This window comes from Rana temporaria, chromosome 4 (genome assembly GCF_905171775.1).
Source record: "Rana temporaria chromosome 4, aRanTem1.1, whole genome shotgun sequence".
In the NCBI taxonomy this organism is placed as follows: Eukaryota; Metazoa; Chordata; class Amphibia; order Anura; family Ranidae; genus Rana; species Rana temporaria.
Genome location: NC_053492.1, coordinates 398126765 through 398138850, shown reverse-complemented (window position 1 = coordinate 398138850; position 12086 = coordinate 398126765). Strand labels below are relative to the sequence as shown.

Below are 12086 nucleotides of genomic sequence, written 5' to 3'. Positions count from 1 at the left end.
TGACATGCTTTGCAAAGTTTGCCATTGACATCCACATTCTTGACCTTCTAGTCATGACAGATCGCCGTTATCGGTGGCGGGAGAGGGGCCCCTCCTGCCGCTTTTCCGCACCCTCCGCCGCTTACCGGAGCCGTCGGTAGCGGCGGAGGAGATCCGATGCTGCCGACTGGAGAGTGAGGACTTGAGTGAGGGCAAGATGGCCCCCACCCGTCCTCATAGCTCTGCTGGGCGGAAGTGACGTCACAACGTCAGTCCCGCCCAGCGTCTTAAAGAGACAAATTTTTTTTTTGTCATTTTTTTAAATGACAAATTTTTTATTTATTTTTTTTTTTTCTTGCATTTAAGCCTAAATCTGAGGTCTTTTTGACCCCAGATCTCATATTTAAGAGGACCTGTCATGCTTTTTTCTATTACAAGGGATGTTTACATTCCTTGTAATAGGAATAAAAGTGATTTTTTTTTTTTAGTGTAAAAAATAATAAAATTAAATAAGAAAACAACGCTGTCCCGACGAGCTCGCGCACAGAAGCGAACGCATACGCGAGTATCGCCCGCATATGAAAACGGTGTTCAAATCACACAAGTGAGGTATCGCCGTGATCGTTAGAGCGAGAGCAATAATTATAGCCCTAGAGCTACTCTGTAGCTCAAAAAATGCAACTTATAGAATTTTTTAAACGTCGCCTATCTAGATTTTTAAGGGTAAAAGTTTGACGCCATGCCACGAGCGGGCGCAATTTTAAAGCGTGACATGTTGGGTATCATTTTACTCGGCGTAACATTATCTTTCACAATATATAAAAAAATTGGGCCAAATTTATTTTATTTTTTAATTCAAAAAAGTGAATTTTTTCCAAAAAAAGTGCGCCTGTAAGACCGCTGCGCAAATACGGTGTGACAAAAAGTATTGCGATGGCCGCCATTTTATTCTCTAGGGTGTTAGAAAAAAATATATATAATGTTTGGGGGTTTTAAGTAATTTTCTAGCAGAAAAAACAGTTTTAGTCTTGCAAACACCAAATCTGAAAAACACCTAAGGTCTTTAAGTGGTTAAACTCTAGGCAGATATAAAATACGCAATAATGCAACTCCTGTAATCAATGTATTCTCTTTAGGCTCAGAGCAGCCGAACGGGTTATATTTCCCTCCTGTTCATGCACACCTTTTCTTGCGGTCAATATGGGAATTTTCCCCCTTCACTACGTCATTATTTTGGTGCTGGATTATCTCAATCCTTAAGAAAACCAGTGGATTCCTCAGACTTGATGCCATAGGCCACATGAACCTGTGTGGTTTTTTTTTTGTTTTTTTTTTGCTATCAGTTGCCAGACAGCTACTGCTCTCCGCACTCCCTTAAGGATGTGCCTTCAATCTTCTTCTTTTTTTTTTTTTTTATTATTTAATTATTATATAAAAATTTCCCCCTGTCCTTTCATTGTCCAGGTGACAAGGTCCATCCTGAAACGCACCTTCAGCCTTTTTTGTCTGAGGGATCAATGCTACAAAAAGTAAATTGTGGCCTTCCTGTCGGCACTATTTAAAGTGGTTCTAAAGGCTCAAGTGTGTGTGTGTGTGTGTGTGTGTGTGTGTGTGTGTGTGTTTGTTTGTTTTTTTGTTTTTTTTTCCTTCCTTTCACCTTCTCTGTACAGGGCCCCCTCCCCTAATACTTAAGCCCCATCTCAATCCAGCAATGTGCATGATTGCCTTGGCTCTCCAGGGGACTCTGCCTCTTCTCAATCACAGCCAGTGAGCCATTCGGGAGATGGGGCAGAGGCCGAGCTGCAGGTGAATGGACATGCAATGCTTGGGTGCCCAATTGCAAGCTGCTTGCTCTGGGGGAGTCACTTGGAAGTAGGGAGGGGCCAGTACGTGGAGGAGGAGATCTATAAAACGCTGTCTTGTACTCAATGCTTGCACTAAAAATAGGGATTTTGATGTACCTGCAAATGAGTGCAAGTGCCTGATATTTGACCTGGTATTGGCCTCTTGCAGTCTCTGTACAGCAGAGCCAGGCTGTCAGAGGGAGCAGTCCATGTGCTGACCAATAGCATTGGCCCAAAAATATTGTTTCGCTAAATTAGTGGTGATAGGGGTTACAACTATAAAACGTTGACAAAAAAGTTGAATAGGGTGAGAGGAGGCCAAAAAACACAAATTACTCTTTTGGGTGAAGATGCTTCAACTGCTTGACTACAATGATTTTTTTTATTTATGCCTTTTCTATTTTTTTTCACCCAGAGGATTAACAAAGCAGATTTTAGGAAGTTAACATTGTGCTACTAAGCTGTTAAAGTACGCATGCTAGTAAGATGTGGTTGCGGTAGTGTCGATCGGGCCTACTTTGTGTGTGTGTGTGTGTGTGTGTGTTTTATTATATATATATATATATATATATATATATATATATATATATATACACACACACACTATATAGTTACGCATGTACATTGCAATGTGAAAAAATATTGCAAGCTGCGTTTTTTTCTCCATTCTCAGATATGGGTTTTTGTGTTTCAGACCCTGTAAAGTGCTGCAGTCTAATGAATACAGTTGCATGGTGTAGTTTTCTTGGCCTTGTAAGCATGAGGCATATAACACGACGGCTGTATCTGCAGCAAGTAGTGCAATTTACCAGCAATAAGATGTAGTTGGTTAACCTCTTAAGAAGGCACAAAGTTTTGAGCTAAGGTGTCAGCATATTCCTGTAAATAAAAGGAGATATTAATGGAAATTGACTTACTCCGGCGGAGGCTGTGAATGACAACTAGATTAGAGAAAAACTGTGCCATGAAGGAAAGGAGCATAAAATGGATTCGGTATATTTACCGGAGCGGTGTCTAGTACACGCACAAAGTGACAAAACCAGGAAGAAGGGCAACGCGGTCAATCAAACATCCACCTCTTTCAAGTGTCTGCAGTGGGTGTTCCTTTATGCATTTCCTTGATTTGACATTGATGTACCAATTTTCAGCTGATAAATAATTGGCTATATGCTGATAACTTGCGGAAGTCAAGTACAGTCTGCCAGCACTCTAAGTGAATGGCAGATTCAGTTTATGCAAACCAGAGTGTCTGATTTCTGACTGTTTCATCGTAGTCGGTAAACTTGTCAGTTAGCTGAGTTGGAAAGTGATTTTGATTAGTGCAATCAGTAAACATGAGGTCTCCTCTTTGATTGCTGGGCTGATTAGGTAAATACTCTCTTAAGTAGCTGTTTGGAGCCTTTAGTTTATAGTTTTTCTATCTAGGCTTTAGAATCAATATGGTTCCGTTTTTTTTTTTTCTCTCCTCCCCCTGAAATGTACTTTTTATTTTTGAAGTACCATTTAGTTTAATCAGATGCATTCAGGCTTCAAGATTGGCATGAGAAATAAAATGCATCTCTATAAGATATTGCTGGATTAATATGAATAAGTAGTTGTACTTGTGGATGTTTAGTCAACTAGAATTTACAGAATTTTCTTCTAGGCTTTACCTGTCACAAAATGTTTTTATTTTGACATTGTTGCCTTTTCATAATTTTGTATGTGTACTCGTTTAGTGTATATCTGCTTAAAGAAACTCCAGCACCTCTGGCTCTTTGCTAAAGCAAAACAAATTAAAAAGATACTTTTTAGAATTTTATGTATGGTCTCAAATATCCAAAGGCATATATGCTTTGGCCTTCTGAGCAAAGCAACAGGTTTGTTTTAGAGCAGACTTGATTTAAAAAAGGGATTTTTTTTTTCTCTCATCAAGAACATCTAGAAATGTTAATGGTGCTCAAGAGTAGGCTGTGTTGTTTTTTTTTTTTCTTCTTTTTTCTGAAAAATCTGTTCACTTCCTGTGCATAGCCATAAGGATCATTAAAAAAAAAAAAGCCCTGAGCCTTTATCTGTTTTTATATGCCAGTTTATCTGCAATGGCAAATACTCTAAACTGCTGCTACCTAAAGAGAAGTTTGGGAATCTTGAGTATGTATATAAAATATAAATACTTTTGTTTTTGAGAATCTTACAGTATTTCCCATTGCACTTTTGCCTAGATGGCTGCATCTGTCCCCGCCTCCTCTAAGACTGAGAACCATGTGATCAAACGGCACTGCTCAGCTCTTTGTCCTCAGCCTGCAGAGAGCTGGTGACTGTTCTCTGCCCCTCCAGCATTCACTGGAGCACTGGGCTGTGGAGGGGTGGGAGCGGCTGGCTCAGGCTCTCGGTTAGGCTAAGCCAGCTGCTGGTCCTTGCATCTGAGGGGATCCCATCTGTAAAGTCGTTTTTTTTTTTTTTTTTTTTTTTTGTTTTTTTGATTTTCTTTCTCGAGCCTGGACCGGCTCTGACTTCAGCCAACAGCGGACTTTAGGGCCACTTCACAACAAATGCAGTTCTGTTTTTTTCTGCACCAATACAGTCAGTTTTCGCACCGGAAACTGACCTAGAACTAGAGCCATTGGAATACATGGAAAACACTGTGCATGCATTTGGGTCACAGGAGTGCAGAATTGTCTGCACTCCTGTGACCCACAGGAGAAGTATAGCCAAAAAAAGCTTCGACCATACTTCTCCAACTGCTAAGCTCAGAAGATTAGCAGAAAGATGCTGCTATTGTCATGCTAAGGCTGCATTCACACCTGAGCCTTTTGTCGCCTGAAGCGCGACGCTCAAAAACGCTAGAGGGGGAAAAATACATTATTCCCTATTGAGATGGTTCACATCTCCACTCCAAGACGCCGAACGCCTGAAGCTCAAACAAGTTCCGGACCCTTTTTTGTCGCACGAATTGGGCATTTTTGAGCGTTTCTATTTCCAATGGAAAGTAATGGAAACGCTTGATTCAAGCGACTAGCGTGACAACAAGCGTTTGCTACGGGTGTTTTTGTCGCTTTAATCAATAGAACATTTCACCCAGGCAGAAGATAAAAAAAATCTACCAACATAGCAAGAAGTGATGAAAAGATGATCATTTTTCCTATTGGCTAAAATAAAAAACGAAGTACAAAAACGTTGGACGACGCTGTATGCAAACGCGCAAATAAGCATGAATGCAGCCTTACCGTTTTCCTTGCTGGAAAGGTAGCAGGACCTGCAGCCACTCTGCTGTTCATTTATTGTGGCTGTCCCACTTCTCCGTTCTGCTTTTCTCACGATTTACATTTTTGACCTCCATTTAGTTCTCAGTCTTATGAAATAATACGGCAGCACATAACTTAAGGGATTTAGAAAGCCAAAAATTGGGTGTTGCCTGCCTACAGGGTGTATTTTGTTAATAAGTTTGGCTGAATTGCTTTAAAACGTTTGTATTCAAAGTCTTCCCTAAAGCGGTATTGAACCCAAAAGCAAACCTTTATTATATTGCAGCTTGCCAATTCCTAGATGCGGTGGCTGTATTTGTGTTTGGGGGGGCGGGGTACCCCCATCTGGTGATCTGGCCAGCAAGTCTGCTTTTTTTATTTGTATATCTATTTCCCAACAGAACAAGCTTTCCTGCAAATATATGTTAAGAGTAAATGCAGAAGTTTATTCCTTTGATACGTTTAGATTAAACTTTCCACTGATAAAGAATGTTTTCAAAACTTGGCAGGCTGCCCAGACTTTGACTTTTGGCCGAGAGCAGAGGAAATTCTTTGCATACCAAAGTGCAGGAGACAAATTGCTGTAATTGCAGTTTGAGCTGGCATTTTGGCTTCAGTTTGTTAGTATATCAAAATCTGCTAGTACATTTAATACATGGAAAATGTGTCAATCCCGTTGTAGCCAGACGGCTGCAGCACTGATTAGTGTATCATCCTTTGCCAGAATACCGTAGCACAGCAAGGGAAGTTTCCTCCATCCACCTCCCTTGTTCAGATAGGGAAATTCGTACATTTGTATTTTTTCCCCCTCGATCAGCCTCCATAGACTCCAGCCTTGCATTCAGCATGTGAGGAAATTGGTTGAAACATTGTAAGATATGACAGCCTTTTTAGACCAGGGTGTCTTTAGGGGTACTTTGGCAAAATGCCTATGGGTGGAGCAAGCCTGCCTATTACATAAAGCCACAAGTTTTCATTGTGCACCATTACAACCTTCCAGCCGCCAGTGTCCTGTCAACCAATAACATCAGTTGATAAGGAGGATGTTGTGCACTTTTACATCATCTTTGTTTGCCCCTCCCCTGCCTTTTTTAAGCACTGGGGTCACATTAGCTTAAGGAGAATAGAAACGAAATTCTAATCGGTACCCGTGTGCAAAGATGTTTGCGTTTTTTAGGAAGAATAATCTCCTCTAACATTGGGGGTTCTACATGTGTGCTTGTTGCTGCGTTATGTAAAACTATTTAGTTAAACTTTAGAATGGGGTGTCGCAAGATTGTACGGAATTTTTAAATGGTGCCTTGACTGGAAAAAGGTTGAGAAACACTGGTTCGAATGACTACATTTTGTAGTCTGTTTTAAAAGGGGAGGGGGGGGTTGCATAAAAAATGTGCACACAGTATATGTACGTTATTTCCATTTTTTTCTGTCCTATCTACTGTATTGTACAGTTCAAAGATGGTTCCACCTTTATCCTTGGCAGCTCTTTTCTAGTGTATGGCAGCAAGTGTTACTGATTGGCTTCCTAAGCAGCCAACTAGCTGCCCACACATCTCCCAGCCCCTTAGTCATGGCTGAGCGCTGCATATTAAACCAGAATCTCACCTGAGGGAGCCTAGAACGGCAGTCATTTGGGTGTTGCACCTTTTAGATTAGATGGGAAACCAGGGGTAAAAATAGGTTAGTCATTAATGGTACATTTGTGTGATTTTATTATCTAAGGTCTCACTTGAATTTACATGTCTGCTTGCTTCTGTTCTACGTTGTATTCCCTAAAGCATTTAAAAAATTTGGTGTACTCGGTAATGATTTAGTATTGCTGTTTTTTATTTTGAGGTCGGACATTTTTGTTTTTTGTAACACACCATTGAAATTACTGTATCGATTAGAAAAAACAAAGCTATTTACAGGAGCTTTTATAATTTGGTTTTGCCCAAACAATGATCATCTCACAGCAGCCTAAAGATTTGCAAGCTACACAATTTGTAGTGTTGTGTACTGAATGAGCATCTATTGATTAGAAGCCTTTCATGCTGTGCAGTGGCCAATCTTGTTTAGACGGAGAGCATCCATCTAATTGCCTGTTTTGTTGTGGCGCTGTTACTAATGTAGTATTGTGGGAAACAAAGGAAAGGGTGGGTGGTCCTTCAGCACGCACACTTTCTCTTCAAAGAGGGTCTGCATCTGAAACAGATATTGCTATTTGCTCTGAGCCAGTTAAACCGAATTAGAAGTGGATGTCTGCAGTGCAAGCTATACCAAAGCTAACCTCCATTGCAGGCATGTTTCTGAAATTATTTGCAAGACACATCGTGACCCAAAGTAGCCAAAAGTTATTTGCCCTTTCCATGTAGACAGTGTTTTGTCATTTGCTTATACTATGTTGTACTGGTTTATGTGACTGCAGTCTGTTTTAAGAGGGGTAAGATGTGATTTGTGTTGCCAGTGCAATGATGTTTAGTAACCTTTTAGCAACTAGCCACCTATTTGGACACTCATGTGGTAATGTGCGTTATGACTCAAATGAGTTGTTGGTACACATTAATACACCAGAAATGTACTATATTCTTGCACTACAAGGCGCAGATTGTGTTGTGGTGCGATTCAGTGCAGGTGCTTTGCCTGCGTTGGGATGGCACTGCAGTGTGTGTGTGTGTGTGTGTGTGTGTGTGTGTGTGTGTGTGTGTGTATTACCTTGTGTTGTGGTACCCTGCAATGCAGGAGCGAAAATGGGTTTTCGTTTTATACCAGCCAATTATTATTTCTGATTGGGTATAAATGTTGTCACGCAAATATTTTTGTTACAATTGTGCAGCAATTTTCTCAAATGATTATCGGGTCATCACAAAATGTTTCTTCAATTTTCACATTTCTGCTAATAAAAAACAAAACAAACAACCTGTTGCTTCCAATTACCGCATCATAGGACATAATGGGCGTTACTTTATAGAAGGCCAGTTTGAAGGTTGGAAAGCAAAAAAAAATGCGTTCAGGATGTATATTCAGAGGCATTTCAAATGCCTGCAACGGCGTGTAAACGCGGTAACTCGTGTTTAGCTATATTCCGTTTATAGGCGTTTTGAATATAAATTTCTGATCATTTGCAACGCTTCTAAGCGCAAATGCAGCACAATGGACATTTTAACCATCAATTACTAGCTGTCAAGTTCCATCATCCAGGAGAGGTTTTTAAACGACCCATGTACATGAAGCCTGAGAATCATGGATGTAAAAAAAATAAAGATATTAAAGATTTTTGATATATATTTAGATTAACATGTAATGTTGCATTTTTTTTTTTTTTTTTTTTTTTTTAGGATTGTGTTGTACTGTTTTAACAAGATTTTGTATTTTGTAGTTCCCAGAGCGCAGAATGCGTGGGGTGGTCATCAACAGCATTACAACCAGCCACCACAGAGGTAGGTTTATAGAGACTTTCAAATAAAACCTTGCCTTATAAACCTGAACAGATACCTGGATCTTGCACATTAACATGACTCGCTGCTATCGCATACTGCTATTTCACTTTTACCTCCCAGCTAAGAACCTGATACTTCTAAAAACCGAACAGAGACTGGGATTTAAGGACAGGCTAAACAAATTTCTTTTTAGACTTGCTGAGGAAATTAATGAGGCATAACTAATGGTGTTCCACTTTATAAGCTCTATGCTGTGACTGGCATGTTAGCACAGACCAGCTATTGATTCTTGCTACAAACCTCTTGAAGTCCTAATCAACTTCTCTGGTAGAACTTTTTCAAGCCTGACAAGCCCATTGTAGGACCGTGTCACTGTAGGTCAGTAGTTATTAGTTGCCACTGAAAACAGTTTCTTTAACTACTTAAGTCTCAACTGAATTAAAAGCAGAAGGGTCTTGGTGGAGGATTATGGAATCCACAGACTAATAAGCGGCAAGCAGTAGAAGGAATGTGACATGGTTTTGTAATGACATGTTCACTGACAAAACACGTAGATTTGTGAAGTCCCATACTTGCCTTTTACGTTGAAGTTATATTGAACTTTTTTTTTTTTTTAAGTCCGTTGCACGTATCTAGTATATTTGTTTCTAGTGTCCCCTTAAAGGTCATGTAATTGTCATATTGGGGTTTATTTACTAAAGCTAGAGAGTTTAAAATTAGTCACAGCGCTGCAGAGAAACCAATCTGCTTTCATGTTTTATTGAACAGGCTGAAGTTAGAAGCTGATTGGTTTCTATGCTGAAATGTGACTAATTTTTGCACTTTTTAGCTTTGGTAAATAAACCCCATTGTATTAACCACGCTTTACATCCAGAGAGCAGAGAAAAGAACTTGAGTATCAAATCCATATTTTAGACTAGTTGGGGAAAATTGGATACCTAGTTGTTTTGTTCATCTTGGTTTTAATAAATAAATGTAGCATTCCCATAGATACAAAAAAAGTTTATGTGCCTCTTAAAATTTTACCTATTTGTCTTTTCCTTTGATATTTTATAATCTTTGGGCTTTTTATAAAAAAGAGGGAGAGGGTTTATTTTTATGTATACGTGACTTCTTATTGGCGCTTTTTTTTTTTCACTTTGAATATCGGCATATAAAATGAGGCAAGACTTTATTAGGGCATAGTACAATATCCTACAGTAGACAGTCATTGGCTGTCTGGAGTGTCCATAAACATCTGGTTGCTTGCTATGAGTTACCACACTTTGCTCTTCCTTGCTGCTGGTATTATATAGGTCTGAGATTTCTTTTGCCATTACTGAGATTTGAGTAGTTGGGCATTAGACAGGTGAAGTTATATATGGGACCGTACCTGTATGGTAGGGCTTGTGAGAGGTAGGCTTATGTTTATGGGTAGTTTGTAAATTGGTTTGATGCCCCAAGGCAATTAAAACATTTTGCTGCAACAAGTATTATGGGGCGCTAATCTAGATCATAATAGATGTTGAGTTTGTGTTCCCATATACACTGTATACCAAACGTCAGTCTATGCCAATTAGTCCTGATGTTGCTAGGTCACGGCGGTCAATTGAAAACCACATCAATAGAACTTGAAAAGGTTTTTCCCCCGATCAGACCTTCTGACATATTGCACAGAATAATGGATGGGAAAAAAAAAACTGACAAGGCCCCCTACCCTAGATTCAGAATTCTTTGCTGTAAGAATTCATTTGCAATCTGCAATTAACTCGAAAGAATAGTGAGCCTTAGAGGGTCTGGACTTTGAGAAAATAAAGCATTCTCCTGAGCTGCTTATGTTTACCCTTTGGATAAGGTACTCTGGCTTGGAAACCTAGTGCATGTTGTGTGTTTCCTTCTAAACACAATGTCTTGTTGCGGTTTCTGGTTGCATCCTTTTTTTTCTATTGCCAAAGTGCAGAGAATATCTATAAAATGGCAATACAGAAATGTAAAAATATTTGATGTACAGTGACTAACTTTGATGCCTGTTTTGTAGACATTATGGGCACAACCCAGTCCAGCATTATCCAAACCCTGGACATGGTGGTGGAGCAAGTAACTACTATCAGCGCAGTAGTGATTGGAATAGACAAGTAAGTACAAACCTAATATGATTTAAAAAAAAAAAAAAGTATTGAATTGCATTTTTTCCCCCATCTGTTATAGGCTTCATTTATGGGTGAGCAATTGCATACTAGAGGACTGTGCTTAAAATCTACAAAAAGCCACACACAACAATAGAGAACCTGTTTGCGTGTTTTTTTTTTTTTTTTTTTGTGCAATTGTGTTTTTATGGGAGCACAATGATGGACGCGTCGGACAAATCTCCTTTCTATTCAGCATATTTAGAGATGTTTTGAGTCTACTTAAACTTCTGCTTAGTTTTATATTGTTGCTTTTGTCACAAAGCATTGTTGGCTTACGAGACTGAATTAAACTATTTGCATTTGCACATCCTAATCCAGTAAACAAACTCTTAATTTTGTGTGTTTTGCAGCCCTACAACCAGGGACGGAATTACCAAATGCCACCCCAGTCGGGAAGATACAACAGCCGGAAGTAAATTTCTTCAGCAATGTTTTTAAGCAGCCTGTGTTAGGAGCCTTCTGTAATGGCATTCAGACCGTTTCATTTTTAACAATAAAGCTCCCAACATTTGTACGTGTAAAATCTGTTTTGTTTTTTTCGGTGTAGTTGTTTTTTTTTTTTTTTTTTTTGTTTTTATTTTGCTTTCTTGAATCAGAACTGTATGTAAAATTGTTTGTAACCAAAAATTTGATGTCTGGGGAAAAATGGTGTTAAAAATATTGGCACCTGCAATCTGTGAATTCATCTGATAAAATGTTAGATACTTTGGTAAATCTAGCAAGATTAAGGCCATGCCACCTTTTTTTTGTACAGGAAGATTTTTTTTTTTCTCTGTATTTTACAGTCGGTATTGTCTGGAGTATTTTTTAAAATATTTCCCTCCTTTATTATGAATTGTTTGTATGTAGTATTTTAATTTCTGCTGAAACTTTTATAAAGAGATCTTCACAAATTGCAAATTAAGGTTTCCTGTGTGCTTTTTTTTTTTTTTTTTTTTTTTTTTTCCCAAAGATCATGCGTCTTTTTTAATAAAGCTTATGAATTTTTGTTTGAGATGTGCAGGTTTAGTACTATATTTAAGAGTCTTGTGTGTTTTGTGTATTAAGAATTCTGCTCCACAACAGAGGTATCCATTTTAGGTAGGTTAAGGCATTTCAATATTGACTGTAGTGCTTTAGAAGTTGGTTTCAGTTGCTGACAGCACATGCAAAATCTATTTAATTTTAACTATTTAAAAAAAAAAAAAAAAATCAGGTTTCACAGGAAACATTAGTATTAAAAGAAGAAAAGTCGACAATGACTTAACAAAAATCACTGCTACATGACCGTGCAGCACATGCAATTTTAAGCCGTTTGCTACGTACAAATGTGTTCATGTCTGAGAGATCCATTCTAAGAGCCATGTGATTCAATTCTTCTTTTTTTTTTATATATATGCATTTGGGGTGCGGTAATCTACAGTCTTTCAGCCAAGTGATTTTAATATGAGACCTTTAAATACCCATCGCAGC

The 12086-nt window shown here is 38.8% G+C and overlaps 1 protein-coding gene across 1 annotated transcript in view; it reads left to right on the top strand.

Moving 5' to 3' along the window:
- Positions 1–11534, top strand: part of XRN2 (5'-3' exoribonuclease 2) — a 53145-nt gene extending 41611 nt beyond the window's left edge. Inside the window, exons 28-30 of the mRNA XM_040351174.1 lie at positions 8406–8466; positions 10484–10580; positions 10985–11534. Of these exons, the coding sequence (XP_040207108.1) occupies positions 8406–8466; positions 10484–10580; positions 10985–11050 (224 nt within the window). The 3' untranslated portion in view covers positions 11051–11534. The remainder of the gene's footprint in view (positions 1–8405; positions 8467–10483; positions 10581–10984) is intronic.
- Positions 11535–12086: the final 552 nt, after the last annotated feature.